This window comes from Cyanidioschyzon merolae, chromosome 13 (assembly GCF_000091205.1).
Source record: "Cyanidioschyzon merolae strain 10D DNA, chromosome 13, complete genome".
Taxonomy (NCBI): Eukaryota; Rhodophyta; class Bangiophyceae; order Cyanidiales; family Cyanidiaceae; genus Cyanidioschyzon; species Cyanidioschyzon merolae.
Genome location: NC_010139.1, coordinates 533,663 through 552,690, shown reverse-complemented (window position 1 = coordinate 552,690; position 19,028 = coordinate 533,663). Strand labels below are relative to the sequence as shown.

General features: G+C 56.8%; 7 protein-coding genes across 7 annotated transcripts, besides 2 other annotated features; 4 read left to right on the top strand and 3 right to left on the bottom strand.

The window, feature by feature from the left end:
* Positions 1 to 1,496: 1,496 nt before the first annotated feature.
* Positions 1,497 to 1,934, top strand: CYME_CMM223C (hypothetical protein; the record flags this gene model as incomplete). Its single annotated transcript, XM_005537046.1, has 1 exon — positions 1,497 to 1,934. The coding sequence occupies one exon, from the start codon at positions 1,497 to 1,499 to the stop codon at positions 1,932 to 1,934; it is 438 nt and encodes a 145-aa protein (XP_005537103.1).
* A 739-nt stretch (positions 1,935 to 2,673) lies between these two features.
* On the bottom strand, positions 2,674 to 4,032 carry CYME_CMM222C (similar to mitochondrial carrier protein; the record flags this gene model as incomplete). Its single annotated transcript, XM_005537045.1, has 1 exon — positions 2,674 to 4,032. One exon carries the CDS (start codon positions 4,030 to 4,032, stop codon positions 2,674 to 2,676), a length of 1,359 nt encoding a protein of 452 aa, XP_005537102.1.
* Positions 4,033 to 5,597: 1,565 nt separating this feature from the next.
* On the top strand, positions 5,598 to 6,518 carry CYME_CMM221C (hypothetical protein; the record flags this gene model as incomplete). Its single annotated transcript, XM_005537044.1, has 1 exon — positions 5,598 to 6,518. One exon carries the CDS (start codon positions 5,598 to 5,600, stop codon positions 6,516 to 6,518), a length of 921 nt encoding a protein of 306 aa, XP_005537101.1.
* A 472-nt stretch (positions 6,519 to 6,990) lies between these two features.
* Positions 6,991 to 8,103, bottom strand: CYME_CMM220C (hypothetical protein; the record flags this gene model as incomplete). The annotated part of the gene is made up of 1 exon (XM_005537043.1): positions 6,991 to 8,103. The coding sequence occupies one exon, from the start codon at positions 8,101 to 8,103 to the stop codon at positions 6,991 to 6,993; it is 1,113 nt and encodes a 370-aa protein (XP_005537100.1).
* Positions 8,104 to 9,232: 1,129 nt separating this feature from the next.
* Positions 9,233 to 11,006: a sequence feature (possible transcribed region).
* Positions 9,953 to 10,313: a sequence feature (possible transcribed region).
* Positions 11,007 to 11,395: 389 nt separating the features above from the next.
* Positions 11,396 to 11,737, top strand: CYME_CMM217C (similar to single-stranded telomeric DNA-binding protein Gbp1; the record flags this gene model as incomplete). Its single annotated transcript, XM_005537042.1, has 1 exon — positions 11,396 to 11,737. One exon carries the CDS (start codon positions 11,396 to 11,398, stop codon positions 11,735 to 11,737), a length of 342 nt encoding a protein of 113 aa, XP_005537099.1.
* A 392-nt stretch (positions 11,738 to 12,129) lies between these two features.
* CYME_CMM216C (hypothetical protein, conserved) lies at positions 12,130 to 12,825 on the bottom strand (the record flags this gene model as incomplete). The annotated part of the gene is made up of 1 exon (XM_005537041.1): positions 12,130 to 12,825. One exon carries the CDS (start codon positions 12,823 to 12,825, stop codon positions 12,130 to 12,132), a length of 696 nt encoding a protein of 231 aa, XP_005537098.1.
* A 2,130-nt stretch (positions 12,826 to 14,955) lies between these two features.
* On the top strand, positions 14,956 to 16,719 carry CYME_CMM215C (hypothetical protein, conserved; the record flags this gene model as incomplete). Its single annotated transcript, XM_005537040.1, has 1 exon — positions 14,956 to 16,719. The coding sequence occupies one exon, from the start codon at positions 14,956 to 14,958 to the stop codon at positions 16,717 to 16,719; it is 1,764 nt and encodes a 587-aa protein (XP_005537097.1).
* Between the last annotated feature and the right edge of the window lie 2,309 nt (positions 16,720 to 19,028).

Genomic DNA, 19,028 nt, shown 5'->3' with positions numbered 1-19,028 from the left:
CGCTCGTCGAGGGAGCAGAGGCGTGCAGCGCTTGGGTGCCCCGGCACGCCCGGTGCCAGCGGGTGCCGCTACGCCCACCGCCATCACCACCATCGAGCGAAACGATATATCGGCCAGTTGCCCTTCGTGGTCATGGAACATGTTGGCGAGGGCACGCTCACTGGCCCCGTACGGCCGCAACGGCCGGCGACTCCATTGCGCTGTCTCGTGGACTCGATCAAAAGACTGTCCGCGTGAGTCATCCAGAGTCTCGCGTACTCCCTGAGCGAAGCGTGAAGCGCATCCCGCGCTGCTCGATACGGCACTCTCAGCGCGTCCACACGGGTCCTGGGGCCGTCACTCCGCTCGTCGATAGGCCTGGTGGCATCCGTCGCGCCCGACTCCCGATACTACCACGCCCTGGAAGAATGAACTCGTATTGTCCCTGGGGTGCCGAGCGTCAGCTGCAGTGCCTCACGAAGGTTGGATCGCAGGCTCTCTGAGGGACGCGGACCGCTGGCAGCCCCGCGTCTGGAACGCCTAGCAACGTTCTCGGAATGAGGGGCGGGGACGCCAGACAAGCTGCGCACTCCTCGGCTGATTTTCAGTGATGGGCGTCGTCGTTGTCTCGGGGCAGGGCAGCGGCATGTGTGAAGGAGAAGCGACGAAGCGTGCACCGACGAAGGACCGGCTCTAGAAGGATTTCGCGCGTTTGGCGAGTTGCAAGCGACCGCTCGACTGAATCGCCGCAGTGGCTGATGCAGTCGGCATGCTGGCTGGTCTTCTGTAGACGCCCAGCGGCATGTCGCTCGCTCTTTGAATGCCCTTGTCGAGGCGGTGTGGCGTCTCGCCCGGATACAGGCGTGCCGAGTGCGGCGGGAACCCGTGCTTGCTGCACGCAGCGTTCGCGTCTCAGTCGGAAGTCACCGGTCTGTGTTGTTCGGCGTGCTTTTTGCTTTCCCCGGGGGCGTCGCCTCAGGAGCGTCCGTCGCACCTGGGCGGAGCATTCATATTCTGTGGCTTGTCTGGTCGTATTTGATGCGGCACGCATGGATGGAGCGGAATGGACTGCTCGGACGACTGTCGCGTTGACGGCGTTGCAGAGGCTCTGTTCGGGTGCTCGACGTTTAGCGCACGGCCCTAGAGAGTACTGGTTCACCAAAGTGCTGAACGTAGAATGCCTGCACGCTAGAGGTAAGCCCCATTGATTCGCATGTTAGCAGCGCTTGTGTAGAGTGTATCTGCTATGTCTGTCGAATCTGCAGGATCCGTTTCTTTTGTTGAACGTCTGTGAGAGAAACAAGTAATATTAGCAAGATCACGTCCGAATGTCCCTTCCAGAATTCGTCGCTCTACGTATAAACACCAGGAAACACGAACCTGCGGCCGCGAAGCGCAGCGCATACAAGCGCCGTTCTCGCCTAGTGCCGCAATGCTAACCCTCCGAATTGGTTCTGTGTTTCACCTTGGGTGCGTCAAGTACTCCTTACAGCACCTTATTGCGCCAGGAGGTTGCAATGCCAAACAGACGCCTCCACGACGATGTCAGTGCCTTTGTTAGTCTCGCGACCGGGAGCGTTCTAGGGCGGCAAGCCGAGTTCCCGCTCAAGCGCACGCGTTTCCGCGAATGTTGTCGTAGCCGCTTAGCACGCGCTGCAGCGCGTCGCGCAGTTGCGTGCAACCTGAACCGTCAGGAAACAGAATCGAAGAAGGGTCCAACGCGAGCGAAAAACCAGCTTGGAGAGGGCTCGCGGCCCGCGTCCAAAACGTACGGCTCCTCTGGCGCGACTCCGAAACGGTTAGAGTCCATCGAAGGTAGTCGAAAGTTTCGCTACATCGCCGGGAACAAAGGTCCCGACATCTGGCTCGTTGTCGCAATTCTGAGTATACTTTTGCCGATTCTTTTCATAGCGTGGGCGTTCAAAACCGGTATTGTGGACCCTTCTGGGTACTGAGCCGGACGCGCCTCGACGGAGCGCCAAAACACACAACCATAGGGGTGAACCTGGATAGCAGCGGCAGCATAGAGGCATGGAAGAGAAGGTGCTCAGTAGCCGCAGCCGTACCAGCGCGTTCACGTTGCATAGCGAAGAGAGGTTCTGCCCTAAACGAGTGCATCGTGCTGTACAGCGAGCATTGTCAGCGTGACGGGTCGTGAGCCCTGGACTCGGAACGTTCAACGATCCTTCGTACCGAGATACGCGCACCGCCCGCACATGCTACGATAACTGAAGGGCAGTATCCATGGACCGCGACGAAAGACCCGGTATGCTGCTCCGTCTGTGCTGCTCAGCCTCGAGAGCGTGATCCCATGGTCGAAGATCCGGCCGACGCGGCAACATGACGAACAAGTAAATGATAGATGTTCGACATTTTGCCGTGAATGCGTACCCAGATATCCAGAAACGGGTCGTATGCGACTTGAGTGCCTGGGCGCCCCAACGTCGCCTAGCGTTGTTTGCTGATCCGGGTCCGGATGCAGCCGCTTCGGGCATCCATGACCACGCCTTCCAGTACGCTGTGGTATCTTCCAAAACACCGCCAAAAGTCCCTGATATGCGCGATCATCAACGCACGCTTCCATCCGGTGCGGCATTCAATATGATGGACAGCGGTGCTGGCGTTCGATCGAGCCACAGAATGCACCAAACATGCTCCGAAACAACTGCATTTACTGGTCAAGCAGGAGGCTCTTCACGAAGTCGAGATCCGGGCAGCCTTTTGTGTGCGCTCTTCATCACGCTGTGCATAATACTTCTCTATCCAACGGGACACTAGTTCATATGCGAGGAACATGAGCGCGGTATTCGGGACCACGCGCAGTAAGTGTGTGCCCATACCGCAGTACAGGCCGCGTCGTCCTTCCTCGCGACCTATGACCCATAAGGCGTGCGGCACGGATCGATATTTGAGGGGGCCCCCCGGATAGACGGGCCGTTGCTCTCTGAGACGCGTTCGCACGACTTCGTGTGGGTAGGTGAGGGTGCTCGCTACGAGCTTACTGAAGCCCGCGGCCAGAAGGTACTGCACGGCAGGAAGCTTGTCGGCTTCATGTTGATCGACGCCCTCATCGAGCTTCGCCCGTTGACGTTGCTGGAGAAATTTCTTCAAACGCTCATAAACCAAAAAATGGATGGCGCCCTCAGAAACGCCCCAGAAACTCGCAGTGAGTCCCTTGTAGAAGCCTGCGATACCTTCCTCGGCCAGAATGCGCCGGCACGCGTCACCATAGCCCCGGTAATGAAACCCATTGGATCCACCGGTATCGAGCTGCATACGCGTCTTGACCATCCATATGGGGTTCGTGAGGGCATTCGATACCACGCCCGCCATCGCCGCAGATGCCACATGGGTTCGTGCATCTGACTCCCCGAAAACGTGCGCCAATACTGATTTCGTGGTAGAGTATGCCCAGAAGTAGGTGGCACGCGCCGGCAGGATACCGACCCATGTCGGCAACAGGCCCCGGAAAAATCCACGAACGCCCTCCTGGCGCGCAATATTTCTCGCCACGGAGAGAAAGGTGGCGTGCTTTCCTCCGCTCCCTACGGACGAAATCGATTGAAGCTTTGTTTTGATGACTTCGAGTGGGCACGTAATCGTGGAAGCAAAGGTGCCAGCGAAGCCACCTGCCATGAGCGAAGCCAGCTGCTTGCGATGATTGAGGCTTGAAAGCACTGCAGCCTGCGTGGTATGAATATCTACTTCCGTGCGCTGTGTTTCATCGTGCTCGTTCATGGGTTTGGATACGGCGACGAACGCGACGTGCTCGCAAGTAATGTTGCGACGAGAAACACACCAGCCTGTGCTAGAGCTCCCTTTACTGAGCGTCACTAGTCGCGCTCGTTCGGGGACCGCTGAAGTCGTCTGTCGGACGCCGGAATCGGAGTGCGTGTGCGTTGGACTCGCAATCATAACGTTGAGGGAAAGCGCGGGACCTAGCTCCCACCTATACCCACTGCCACTTGAGATCCAGTGTGATGAATCAGCAATGCTACCATGAAAAGGCTCTTGCCCAGGGTGCAGGAAACTAGAGCCTAACATAACCAGCATCTTAGAAGCTACAGCCAACTCGTGCGCAGTGCATGGGCGAACCAAAAGCCTACTAGAGGTTGCGCGATCAGTTACCAAGTTTTGGGAACAATGTCAGAGCATACACCTGAGGTCGGTGTCAGAGCCTCCACACGCTTCTCGGTCGTCCGCGAACAGGTAACCTCTGGGAACTCGAAAGTATCAGTGACAGGCACTCACCGAAACCTTCGAATGGGGTAACGCCGACTCGATTGAACGGAGAGGTTTCACGTCCCGTAGTAGTGCCGTAGCTTTTGCTCGTAACTCTCGTGGTCGATCCCAGATGCTGGCTCCCAAGAAGCGATTTCCCGTTTCGGTCGGTTGCTGCCTCAGGCACGCACCTGAGAAGCGACGCGCTCACCTTGACGACGAATCGCCGCTCAGCCGGCGATCGCCTCGAAACGACGCTGACCAAGTTCGAAGTCCAAAGCGCCACCGCACTCGGCGAGATGTAGTGGCGGCTAGGGGCAAGCTCGACACCCGCCGTACTTGTGCTCAATGAAGGCTGCATATATCGCTACGAAGCCAGGTGGATGCGTGATCGGTACGAAAGCCAGCGACATGACGATCACGCCTCGCTCCGTATACATAACGAGAATCGTTTAGCCCCAGGCAAGTCTTACCATTGGAATCGCATTTTGGTCCAGCGACATGACGATCACGCCTCGGTCTAGACACATAACGAGAATCGACCAGCCCCAGGGAAGTCTTACCATTGGAATCGCATTTTGGTCCAGCGACATGACGATCACGCCTCGGTCTAGACACATAACGAGAATCGTTTAGCCCCAGGCAAGTCTTACCATTGGAATCGCATTTTGGTCCAGCGACATGACGATCACGCCTCGGTCTAGACACATAACGAGAATCGTTTAGCCCCAGGCAAGTCTTACCATTGGAATCGCATTTTGGTCCAGCGACATGACGATCACGCCTCGCTCCAGACCTACAACAAGAATCGACCAGCCCCAGGCAAGTATTACCATCGTGATAGCGGTACACTCCAGCGGCATTCCTAGTGCCGAGCCTACCTCACGTGCTTCTGGAGCGGCTCCGCGCACGCCGCTCCCTGTGCATCGAAAGCACCACCAGCCCACACCGTACATGCATCGACACTGGGGGAAGGACTCGCCTGCTACGCTCCTTATCGATAGCGGCGGAAGCGCGCGGCATCAGTATCCACGCTACTGTGCCTGTGTGCCTTTGTGCGTATGTGCGTGCACAGGTGACTTTCAAAGAGCCTGCCCGCGCTTCAGCGTACTTCCTCACGGCGCATGGCGCATGGATCGTGGGTTCGTCTCATCAAGGCTGTCGTGGAAACGGAGACATGACGGACCAAGGAGACAGCGCGTTGGTTTCCGCCAATACTCAGATGTTCGAAGACTGAAAGCACTTTTGTGCGATAGCGTCTATGAGAGGTTTCCCGGGTAAGCAAGGTTTACAGGCGCCCGCGGTACCTAGGTTCGAGCGTCATAACACAAGCGCGACTCTCGACTTGAGCTCGGGTGCTCCGAGCTATTTCGATGGCATTCAGGTGAGCGGCAACTATGTGGACAGGCATCGGCAGCTGGGCTCCGTACGTATTTGTTTGGACGGCACAACGTATAGGTTACAGCGGCGCTCGGAGAGAGCCGAGGTGCACGCGCCGCAAGCTCACCGCAGCGTTTGCGTCGTGCCCGAAACCAGTGATGAGGCTTAGCATCTCGCGGGCGTATTCGTCGCAACTGCAACAACTACGGCGCGATGATCGTTGTCATCGCTCAGCAGGATACCTCTCTGGACTCTATGGATGCTTGAGGGAGATAGAGAGAGAAAGCGTCGATCATTCCGTATGCTGCCCAATTCAATACGTCGCCAGTTGCACGCTTTACAATGTGACTGGGGTAGGGTGGCGAATGCGCTTTGAGCCAGACGCTCACGAGACCGCTGTGCCTCGGTCTGCGGCGCGCATGGATCGTCTCGCGGGACGTGTACTTCCTTTCTTGCATCAAGTCCGGCAGATAGAGAGAACACTCCAACAAGTGTTCGCCGAGAGCGTTTCTCCCTGTGTCAGGCACGTTTATCCTTGCCTGATCACCGACATTCTCCGCGCTTTCGGTGGGATGCGGACAAATGCATCGATCCTCTATTGTTCAAAATCGTATCATGCTCGGATGGCTTTCTGCGGCATACGGCTCATTGCGCGATCCGGATCGCCGGAAAACGCCGCCACTGAAACAAAGCTGGAAATGCTGTTCCGGAGAGGTACAGAACACGAGTCAGGCGGAGTACGGTTGATCGCCAGTGCCGCCCAGAGATTCCGAAACCTCGCTTACGCGTTCGAAGTGTCCGAGTTACACGCAGTAGTCGCTTTGCATGCCAGTTCGTCGCCAAGTCTACGACAGATAGGTGATAATCCTACCGCCCTGAATCCATCAGTTTCGTTATCACATCGCGCGAGACGACTTGCAACAAGCGAAATAGATTAACGCAGAGGTCGACGCCCATCACTTCTCCGTAGTATCGAACTCGGAACGGCGGCATGTATCTGGGATGCCGATGGAGCAAATGGACGCCTCCTGCGAACACCACTTGCAGTTCATGCACGTCGACATCAAGTCCGAGAATAGGAAGCAATAGGTGCGGCGCGCTCCAGGGCCCTCATGCAAACCGAACTCGATGCCTACATTTGCCTACGGATATCCTCTACAGGGTCCTCTAATCTTCATAGACAGTTTTTCATTTCGTGGGTGCATCACTCGCAGCAACGACATGGCGATCGGTAAACATTGAGACCGGGTTATCATCCGCAAATATCGTGCACCTCCAAGGCGCTGTGGACTCGCCGCTGAAGATTCACAAAAGAGAAGTCGCGCTCTGCGTATGATATTCTCCAAATTTCGGCAAGTTTCAGCAGACACTTAAAACAGATGATGCGGAGAACGCCGCTCCATGTGCGTGTCAGCGCGTGGGGCCGATCAGCTCACGAGCCGCTCTCCAAAGTGTCTCCGTTTCCCGCCTATCGTGTTCCAATACTTCGAACACATGCTCCATACCCTGACGTTCACGCTCCAGGATCTCGAGCAGATGTCGCTCAGAAACAGTATCCGCGGGGCGGATCCGCCCTATAGTGGAGGATTGGCCACCGCTCTTCCCCGAAGCTGACGCCGCTGGAATCGATTCTGGACTGCTACTGATATCTAGTCCAAGGACTGTGGCGGTGGCCTCAAGCGCCCTCAACGCGCGAGCGCGCGTACCATTCGCACCGTCAAGCTGTTTCCGCACGGCATCTAGCCGTGCGCGGAGACGCGACTCCGCTACACTGTCTCGTTTGAGGACGAGCGCGCTTCGACCTGCGGCGCTCGGCGGCACCGCTCCGGTGGCCGTCTCAACAGCCGTCCTGGATACAAGCGTGCATTCCAGGAGCGCCACAACAGTGAGAAACTTTGTCTCCAACAGAGAGTGCTGTGCTCGAATTCGTTCCAACCTGTTGACGATATGCTGCTCAAACGTGACACGTAGTCGAGATATCCGCTGTTCGATGTCCTCGGTGGCACGTCGGAGCTCTTCCAGGCGACGGGTTTGCAGGGCTGCACGCTCTTGCAGGCCTGGGAACCCTGCGATTCTTACCACGGCATATTTTTTCGGATCCGGATTAGACTCTACAGCTTCGATCCACAACTGAGCGAGAGGTCTCGGTGGGCAGGGTGGTGCCTGTACCGTCTCCGCGCCTGGCTGCGGCGCATCTGCGTCCTCACGCCGATTGTAGGAATAAAAAGCGAAGGGATAGTCCGGACTTGTTGGATCCAGTGCATAGTAGCAGAGCTCGAGAGCCTCCGGTAGCCGAGAAGCATCCATTGGTGGGTTCGGTGTACCCGCGAAGCCCTGCGCGGCCAGTGCACTACCGGCACCAGGCCTGGGTGCGTTGCCTCCGACGCTGCCGACACTCGTGGGGTCACCAGAACCGACACCGCCGACGCCAAAACTAGGCTGCGCTGCATTGGACTGCGTAGCGAGTCCCCTATTATAGCTACCGAAAGCCGGTGTAGACCCTGAACCGAAAGAAAACGACATGACGCATACCCGAACTGTATTTTGGCGGCCAGCTGCACTTGAGGTGCGACGCGGGTCCCAAGAGCCAGCCTGATGGGTAGGTGCGCGTCCAAGAGCGCGAATCCGCCGACTGGCGTCGTGCGTTCCGTGATTTGACAGCGGTGGATCGCGGAGCGCTTATCGTCCATGATGTTGAACCATGGAGCACCATGGTCGCTCAGTAAATGCCCCGGCAAACCGTTATCGATGCACTTCTGACGTCTATCCGGATCGCTGAACCATAACCTGCCAGTGAATGACGCTAGGCGAATATCCCGTTCTCGCTCTCGCCTGGGCACGGATTTCTGTTCATCAAAACACTGCAGCGCCTTTCGTACAGTACCTCGGCTGCGTTACGAAACAAACGTTCCCTTGAATGTCCGCTCAACACAGAGCTCCTGGACGCACCGGATGCACCAGGCAGGTCCGGGTGTTGAACGACGCGTTCGATACCGCGTGCAGAAACTCCTCACACGCGTTGTTCGTGGTGCAAGCACGCCACATCGCGAGCCGGTCGTCTTCGATTGTCTCGCCCGCTGACGTCCGATCGGCTTGCCGCACACCATGCCGTGCATCCGTCTCTGCTTCATGTGCTTCTTCGCTACCTGGGGATCAGCGAGCACCCGAGCCCGTGACGCGTGGATGTCGTCGGAAAGCCAATCACGGGAATCGCATGGCATCGAGTCCTGCACTCGTTGGAAACGCTCGTCGAGGGAGCAGAGGCGTGCAGCGCTTGGGTGCCCCGGCACGCCCAGTGCCAGCGGGTGCCGCTACGCCCACCGCCATCACCACCATCGAGCGAAACGATATATCGGCCAGTTGCCCTTCGTGGTCATGGAACATGTTGGCGAGGGCACGCTCACTGGCCCCGTACGGCCGCAACGGCCGGCGACTCCATTGCGCTGTCTCGTGGACTCGATCAATAGACTGTCCGCGTGAGTCATCCAGAGTCTCGCGTACTCCCTGAGCGAAGCGTGAAGCGCATCCCGCGCTGCTCGATACGGCACTCTCAGCGCGTCCACACGGGTCCTGGGGCCGTCACTCCGCTCGTCGATAGGCCTGGTGGCATCCGTCGCGCCCGACTCCCGATGCTACCACGCCCTGGAAGAATGAACTCGTATTGTCCCTGGGGTGCCGAGCGTCAGCTGCAGTGCCCCACGAACGTTGGATCGCAGGCTCTCTGAGGGACGCGGACCGCTGGCAGCCCCGCGTCTGGAACGCCTAGCAACGTTCTCGGAATGAGGGGCGGGAACGCCAGACAAGCTGCGCACTCCTCCGCTGATTTTCAGTGATGGGCGTCGTCGTTGTCTCGGGGCAGGGCAGCGGCATGTGTGAAGGAGAAGCGACGAAGCGTGCACCGACGAAGGACCGGCTCTAGAAGGATTTCGCGCGTTTGGCGAGTTGCAAGCGACCGCTCGACCGAATCGCCGCAGTGGCTGATGCAGTCGGCATGCTGGCTGGTCTTCTGTAGACGCCCAGCGGCATGTTGCTCGCTCTTTGAATGCCCTTGTGGAGGCGGTGTGGCGTCTCGCCCGGATACAGTCGTGCCGAGTGCGGCGGGAACCCGTGCTTGCTGCACGCAGCGTTCGCGTCTCAGTCGGAAGTCACCGGTCTGTGTTGTTCGGCGTGCTTTTTGCTTTCCCCGGGGGCGTCGCCTCAGGAGCGTCCGTCGCACCTGGGCGGAGCATTCATATTCTGTGGCTTGTCTGGTCGTATTTGGTGCGGCACGCATGGATGGAGCGGAATGGACTGCTCGGACGACTGTCGCGTTGACGGCGTTGCAGAGGCTCTGTTCGGGTGCTCGACGTTTAGCGCACGGCCCTAGAGAGTACTGGTTCACCAAAGTGCTGAACGTAGAATGCCTGCACGCTAGAGGTAAGCCCCATTGATTCGCATGTTAGCAGCGCTTGTGTAGAGTGTATCTGCTATGTCTGTCGAATCTGCAGGATCCGTTTCTTTTGTTGAACGTCTGTGAGAGAAACAAGTAATATTAGCAAGATCACGTCCGAATGTCCCTTCCAGCATTCGTCGCTGCACGCCTAACCAGATCCCATCGGATTTGCCAATGTGATTCTTGGTTTACCACGCAAGCCATTGGCGTGTTGTACCGGTCGCTTCCAAGATGCGCCATTCGAAGCGAGCCTCACTTAAGACGACTTGGACCGAATCGATTCAGCGCCCACCTGGGTACCAGATTCTCCTGGGGATGCTTTTTCTTTGGCATTGGAGGCTTTGCTGCTGCCTCACAAGCATGCGAGACAGCTTCGCGTTGCCCTTTTGGGCTACCGCAAGTGATGCATGATGAGCTTCGCCTAGAAGTACCGCTCCAAACATCGGGGGGCGGAAACCTTGGAGACGGAACACTTCGAGTCCGATTCTATAGTCGTTTTGCCCTACACTCTGCTGTCAGTGCGAGTGCATGGCCCGTGCCGAGCCGGTCTGGCAAGTACATCGGACAGGTTCAACGCACACGTCTCTGGAGAGCATCCGGACAACATCAAAAGTCAGGTATCCAGAAAAGATCGGCACCTCCAAGAGTGCTATCGTTCAGCGACGAGCATGCATCCCAAGGTTCCGTATCGTTGCTCCGGAAGCACGCATACTCTCCATACACCCAAACACCGAGCATACATGGTTCCATGCTGGATCGCTCTGTGCGAAACCGAGCGTCCATTCGACACCAGTTCGGTACCGCCATGCATCGCGCTTCGTCTATTTCTGTTCACAAGCGAAACGCCAGTGTCGCACAGGCCTTTGTCTCCCGCCGACTATTCGCTCACGCTGCATTATCTACGGTCGAGACGATCGTCTGCAAGGCATACGGACACGGATCAAACGTTTGTACAGGCTGCACCCTAATCAGATAACATCCAGACACATACACAGCGACATGGACGCCACGCGAGCGACCATCTCTCCCCGCTGCACCGAGGAGCGTATCGCTCCGCAGCCCCAGCGGCGCGCCGTTCCCAGTGCGATACGCGCGCACAGCACCGGCCAGCACCGAATCAGCGGACGCATGCGCAGACGGCACAGCGCCGCCGCTACAACCGCTGCATGGGTGAGCACTCGATGCGTCATCGCATCGCACAGCGCGCCACGTGGCGCATCGTGCAGCATCAACGGCACGTGTCTATCTGCGTGCGCGCTGACGCATTCGTCCCCGCGCAGTGTACAATATCGCGCAAGCGATCGCAGGGCTGATCGCATCCAGCACTCGGCAGGTAGTGTAGTGCGGAAGAGTTCGCGTTGTGTCGCACGTTCGTGTTCCGTTATGAACGGGTATCAGGAGAGCGAGCTTGAGGGAGATCTGAAGACGGAGGAGGTGGCGGCGCAGGAGCTCAAATCGGATAAACGCCACCAGCGGAACCCTGCGTGCCGGGTCTACGTTAGTAACCTCGCCTGGCGGACGACGTGGCGCGGTCTGAAGGACCACATGCGCAGCGCCGGCGAAGTCACCTACGCAGACGTTTACTTAGACAAAGAGACGCGGCGCTCGAGGGGTTGTGGGGTGGTGGAATATGAGGACGAGGCCTCAGCGCAACGGGCGATACGTGAGTTGAACGAAACCACTTTGGACGGCCGTCAAATCTACGTGCGAGAGGATCGCCACTAGTTTGCTAGCGGTGCTGTGCGAAGTCATTGCCGATACTTCTCAAGGTGACCAGGAACTTTAAAGGGATTTTCCGTGGACGGGCGCTCGACAATGGAGGGTTGGAGGATACAGTAGACGCGACCTGGGTGCCCAGGGTCAACGACGGATCATCGCCCTTTGGCCGCGCAACGCGAAGGCATGGCGTCCACACCCAGGCACGATGACGCTTCCAAGTGTGTCATCCGTGAGGATGCATTCGAACGTAGGATGCCACGACGCCATGCTGGTTGCTTCCATAACTGACTCGCGTGTCAGGGGAACTTGCACCGCATTGTTGCTCATGTTCTGTGCCGCTTGGCGAGGATAAAGTGTTGTCTTTTCGTGTTGTTGTAATATTTTTCGGAATGACGTATCTATCTGGTCTTTTCCGGCTTGTTCTCATAACGCTTCCGCTCGCGTTCCTCCGCTTCGAGTTCAAGTACTGGCTTGGACAGGCCGAAACGTTCCATGCGTTTCCGCCGCCGTTCCTCTTCCGCCTCATCAACCGGGACGAGGCCTCCGTGTTTCTCTAGTGCTTTCTCGAAACGCCTTCGTTTGCGGTACCGGTTGAGAGCGGCGCGCCGGAGCTCCGCCGGCAGACCCCCATAGGGCACCCCAAACCGAGCAGCTCGCGCCATGGTTTTCGCAACTTCCTCTCGCTCGGCGGGCGTGAGAAACTGCTCAAGTTCTTCGTCCGTAAGTTTTCTTGTTTCCTTCTCAGGTGAAGAGGAGTTTTCCGGTGCGGGCGCTGATGCTCTTGGCGCACTCGTAGTGTCGAGGTTCCCGGTTCCTGTGTCCTCTGCGCCCGCCTCCAGAGCGCCCTGCTCCTGGTTCGAAGCACTTTGCTGATCTCCACGTTCTGGTCTGGTGCCATGCTCAGCAGACTCCGCCTCGGCCTCTTTGTCGCCTTTCGAAGGCACTGCTTCTGCTGCGGAAGTTTCTCCGTGCGCCTCCTGCTCAAGCGCTTTCTGAAGTCTCTCCTGTAACTCCTGCTTTTTCCCCGTGGTATCGAGGCCTCTTCTCTCGAGCTCGCAGCGTAGCTCGGCAACTTTCATATTTGCCACGTCCATTTCGAGTGCGTGTCCCAGCTTCAATACAGAAGCGAGCTCCACAAGCTATCGAAGAGGTATTGCGCGGGCGCGGTTTCCGACAGAGTCGGCGTGAAATGTTGCATTCTTGAATTCCATGAAACCTGGACCTAGACCAGCGTTCTGCGACTGGGCGCTCGATATCAGGGCACAGTGAAGCATCCATCATTGCGCGCTCTACTCCCAAGTTCCATAACTTCTAACCCTTCCCGGATATACTGGCCGCTTCAGACGTTCTACCTCGGGCGTAGTGCATGGCCTGAATGTCCGGAATAGCGCCTGTAGTGCCGGTGCGGTCATGGCACGGACAGAGGTCGGCGTTGCCATATCGCAGAGGGCATCGGCTCGAGAGGGTACCCTGGAAACCACTCACAGACGCCTCCTAGCCTTTTTTGACCGGCCGCATGTTACTGGTTATAGATTTTCCTTGTATACTTTGAACCTGAGAGGCTGCTCCACAACGTTGGCTCGCGTCAACTCCTGGGCTTTCTCTCCCCAGCATCGCAAATCGTCTGATATTGATGGCGGCGTTCAAGGTTCGGTTCACGAACTCCATGCGCTTCTTGCCTCTACTAGAACGCATTATTGCAAGGATTGCTAAAACTCATGCCCTTTGCGCCAGTTTCTGCTCTGTCAGCGTTGCGTACTTTTCAATCCACTGAGCGCTCTGCCGGCCCTTCTGCATCTCGACCCTCTGCAGTGTACAGCGCAGCTCATCGCTTGGATTTTTTATTTCTTTAAATGAACGCACGTGCTAATGCCCTGAGGTAGGGACCTTCCCAGAGGGAGAAGGACCCGCGGAAGAGAGACGACATATGGTCCGGTGTGTCACCGTGCGCTGAAATCTTCAGCGATTCTTCCATCTGAGCGATCATTACGTTTCAACATAGAAAAGAATTCTTCGATGCGGTTGAAGTACGGCGAATATGGCGGAATGAAATGCAGGTCTACCCATATAGAATCGGTAAAAGTTCGAACTCGAAGGGTGAAATGCCATGTTGTGAAAAAGAAGGATGTCGCCTGACGCCAGGGAAAAGTCTTCAAGGGTTCCACGAAGTATCCGTGGTGGTAACAACAGAAACACGTGACGTACTAGCTGCAAATGTGTAAAAAGAACAGAAAATATCCATTAACGAGCAACTCGATAGCATTCTGGTGCCACCTTCATGGTAACCTTTGAAAGGGAAAAATTTTCCGTATTCTCGAAAGCTTATCTCCCAGGCGGAAGGTCCCGCGAGCCGAACTTGTCTACCAGGCCCGTGCTTCGCGTCCCCTCCAGTGGCGGATGTTGTAATGAGACCTGAGCGACTCGTCCGCAACGCGGGTTATTCTGGGACTAGGAGCGGGTAGGCTGCGTCTGGGCATCGCCCATGTTGCAGTTATCTCCTAGCATATCGCTTGGCGCTGCCGCAGGCAGTAAGTTTCTCTGCGCATATTTCAGGTTCCCAGAATGACCATTAGCCCTGATTCCGTGTCAGGCATAGCATTCCTCCATCCGACGCCCGCAGTGGAATGGCAAAGCCGCTCTGTCTCCGTCATACATATGCACCAGCAGTATAATCGCTGTTGGGGGTGCTCACGGCGGGCTTGGTACACAGTGGAACGTACAAAACAGTCGGTACATCCGGAACAACGTATAAGTAATGGAACTTGAAGGTAGGGTATAGCTCGATGAACGCATACCAGGATACCAAAATTCATCGTTCAGTCTGGGATCCAAGATCAACGTAATCGTTTCGTCAACGAAAAATTGATTCCAAGCTGCATTTCCGAAGCGGTATTTGAACTGTGGGCGTTCGCCGTTCCGTGCCTGTTTTAGTCGACGGCGCTGTACATACACTTGAACTGCTGGCACTGTGGAAAGTTGCCGCTTTGGATAGAGCTGCTGTGCACCGCATTCCAAAAGCAGTCTCGATATTCGAAAGCAGCCCCTCAAGGTACCTTCTTCAGGCGGCGACTTGTGCGTTCAGCGGTGCGGGTCCAGTTGGTCTTCGGGACGAGGGCGCTCCCAGGGCCTTTACCTTGGAGAGAACACCGGCGTGAGTCGTCGCAGTGCGAGCGGGTTTACGCCCCCGGTTGTACCATGGCGGGATCGCCCGGAACTACGCGCTAATGGACCTCAGTGCTCAGGGTTCTGGGGTGAGCCCGACGCACCCCGGTCTGCGCGAGGCCCCCGAACCTGACCTCGAGGCAGTCTCGAGACCCAGCGCCATTATTTGTGCCTCAGAGTGCCCCATCTGTTTCGAGCAGCTTGCCAGCGCTGGTGCCCACCAGATATGCTGCTTGCGTTGTGGCCATATCTTCGGGCGCTCGTGTCTGGAACGATGGCTGCGTCAGCAACGGCGCGCAAGTGACCGTTGCTGTCCACAGTGCAAGCAGCGGGCACAGCTCTGCGATATCCGTCTCCTCTACGTACCAGGTACGCACATGGAGCGTGACGCTCGACCAGGTGGAAATCGCACCGGAGCTGCAGACGAGCGTCAGCTCAGTCACGTTCAGAGAGACCCTGCTACCGTTCAGCTTGTTACAAGAGAGGTGGATGAATGCGAAGAGCTTCGCAATGCATTGCGGGTGGAGCGTAAAAGGCGGGTCAGGATGGAGCTAGAGCTCTGTCGTGTGAGGAATGAATTGCGCACGCTTCAAGCATCATCAGGACGCGAACAGCGAAAATCAGAGCCAGAGCGATTGTGCACTAGTGCCCAGATACCAGGGGCAGCGGGTACGGCAGAACTGCCCCCTGCAATGGTGAGTGTAGACCCCAGAGAGCGTGCTGCCGCCTCGTCAGATTACTCGATGCTCGAACGTTTGAATATTCGATTCTGCGGCCAGACGCGTTGTCTGCTCGATCGAGCTCGCATTGCGTACATTCATGCCGATCGCGCAAGCATTTACGTATCGACAGCGGTATCGGACATGAAGGGAGTCCACGATGCGCAAACCTATACGCTGAAAGAGATTCCACTAGAGCTCATGTCGTCTCCGGTGGTGCCCGCGTTGGATCCGGACCTCCATCGAGGCCCCATTCGAGACGTCACTTCAAACGGACAGCTGCTCGCATCTGCGTCGCTGGACGGTAATGTGTCCCTCGTGGATATGCAAACGCGTCTGTTTGCCGCAAAGATTTTCGTCGGAGAGCCGCTGTGGTCCGTTAAGTTCGCGAATTCGTGGGAACACGGAATTGCTGTCGGATCGCAACGTGGTCTCCTGCGACTCTTTGATCTGCGCAAAACGCTGGAGCCACTCGGTATTTTCCGCTGCGCTGTCCCTTCTGGCGGTATCCACTCGATGCATTTGGATTCTGTGGGAGACTCCTGCAGCGAGCAACTTAACTTTTGCACGCTGCAATCGTTACATACGGTAGAGTTTTCGTGGAGCACGCTTTCCGGGAATCATGCTGTCGAGGCGTATCGCTTCCCTGACTTGTTTTCAAGCCCGACACAGATGTATTGCATGCGAGTCCACAGGCGCTTCATGCTTCTTTCGGGACGCCGCGGCCTGGCCTCCGATGGAGAGCACGTGCTCGTGGACGTTGACCATCCCAGTGGACAACCGCTCGTCGTACACAGAGCGAGTGGCTTCCAGCCCGGTCCTCAGCTCTGCAGCACGGATTTCGCGATGTTGCCGAACCGACAGGCACCCGAGGACGATCCTGTGCCTCTGCTCCTGTCCGGTGACGCGAAATCGCCTGGAGCGCTCCGCTGTTGGGCGCCAGGAGTTATTTCAGAATCCTTTTGCCTGAACCTCGGCGTTGCGTGTGAGCGCGGTTCAGAACAGCGGTTCGTACCGAACGTGGTTGCGGATGAGAGGCTGGGCGTTTTCGCGGCTGTGGCTCCAGAGTCCCTATCCGTCTTCAGTTGGACGAGACAAAAGTCTTAATCAGGCAGAGTACGGCACAGCGCAGTACACGAGTGCGAGCAGGATCATTAATGCAGCAGGCACCGCGTCTCGGCCAGCTGAAGCGTCGCTTGATCGCATTTTTTTCACCGTTGCAACGTCGTCGAGGAATCTCGCGACGTATCCGCTCGTCCAGAGGCATACGAAGACATGACGGTGATGAGCGAGCGCTGGCCAGGCGCCTGAATCTTCAGCGGAGCCTCCGATGGCTTCTGCATACCAAACGATTCCGTTTGCTTGTACTCGGCAGGTTTTCGGCAGGAGGCGCAAACGTCACCTCTTCAGTATTCGATTGCACCTTAACGGAACGGAGTCGGTGCGTGATATCCAATGTCGGCGCGTCTGGGGGCTATGCGACGCACAAACACTTTATGGCCGCACTGCGTTTTTTCCAATGCTGCCAGATAGCAGAATGGAATACGCTTCTCGTGCGTACGCGAGTGCGGCTGGTAAACAGGACATGAAGCTGGACGCTTCCGCAGATGCCGTTATGTTCCAAGAGCCCTAGAGCATTGATGATCTATGGAGTAAGGGCTTGATGGATCCAGCGAACACGCAGGCGCCGCACAGCGACAGAATGGGTACACATTGCCTCTGCGGATGCTGGCTCGTACGGTCCATTATATGCGGCCCACTGCCGTGAGTCTCCTTGTCCATCCGGACGCTGAACGGCTGTACAAGCGGGTCCATGGCTGGGTGAGCAGGCCAATACGCTGGAGGAACTCGGCGACGGGGACGCGGCCTGAGCGCAGAGCGCGCTTCCCACGGCATCGTCCATGGACTGGTGGAGGGCGCTCGAGCGGTGCTGCAGCGCTCGCCCTGCCTGGAACCACAACGCACCGCCAAGCGAACTACCCGAGCCCGCGAGACATTCTGCATTCAACGTCGCTTTTGGAAATGATGGCAAGAAGGTTTCTTAGTGTCGTGGACTTGAGAGGGCTCGCAGGGAACCGAGCCGCAGCCAGGAAAACTTTCGCGCGCTGAACGGTGCCGACTCGTCGGTTCCCTACACCGGTATTAGGCTGAACGGAAACACTTGGCTGATTGCTCTATTCCTACTTTTCGATTTTCTTTCCGCGTGTTTTTTAGATGTAGATCCTCGACATTCGACATGCAGGAGGAGGTGCGATCGTATGGCACGTAGATTTGGGGTTCTCGGGCACCATTTCCTAGTGGCGGTTTGGAATCTTTGACGCTGGAATTCGTTGCATGACCGTCATCAGGATGATCTGTGACGCCATCGAAAAAGCGTCTATTAAATAACCAATATGATCAATCGATTCTTGTGTACGAGCGTCCACGCTCTGTCTTTCTTTAGGTGTAGCATGCTCAAATCAGCCATCTCTAAAGTCTTCCACTTTTCCGATCCGAGGCAACTCATAGGCGCAGCAATGCTCCCTGCTGGGTTGACAGGGAAAATGCAACGCGATCGTGACCCGTGACGACATCTTCACAAAATCATGCCCAGAATGCACTATGTTCCTCCATGCCAATATTAGATTTCGTTCGAAGAGCATGTCCTCCTCTCTCTGTGGCCGTCGACGAGACGGTATTCGAGCGCAGCTTGATACTCCTCATGGAATTCGATGCCGGAGGCTCGCGACCTCTGTGTTTGCATGGCGTAGAGTCTTGTACTCGGTCATGAGTCACCACTGCGATCGATTTCAGCGGGGACTGTGTTTCGGATTCGTTTGGAGCGCGTGCAGACGAATCGAAGATTCGCGGCTTGTACTATAACCTGGATTTTCCGTGCGGTACCTGTTCATCATGGACAGCAACGCATTCTATAAATCCACTATCGAAAGGAACAACGTACGCTTACGAGCGCAGCGGTCAGCGTACTCGAGACGATAATCTCTCAGAGGAGGCTCCTGACTGCAGTAGGGCAGGGCATGGGGCACGGAAACGGAGGCGGGCACCAAGGGGAGACTTCTGTACCCGACACGGACAGGTACCGAGCGATTAGGCAAGCGTTCACGCGTCACAGAGCGGCCCTCAGAGGAATAAGAGGTGTAGTGGACATATGGGAACACCCGACCAGAGTCAAGTGTCATTGCTGCGGAGAGTGCACAGAGTCTATGTACAAAAAGGAACAGGGAAACGGCGAGCGCAGCCCAGATCGCGACCTGCGTCTGTGCATGATATGCGTCGACTGCAGCCAGAATTCAGAAGCTATCACTGAAACGCAGCCATCACCATCGCTCGACTACTGACAACGGAGCTGGATAGTCATGAGAGACCGCCTTCGTCAACAAGCGTATTTAGAGACAGGAAATGAAGGCAGTCGCACT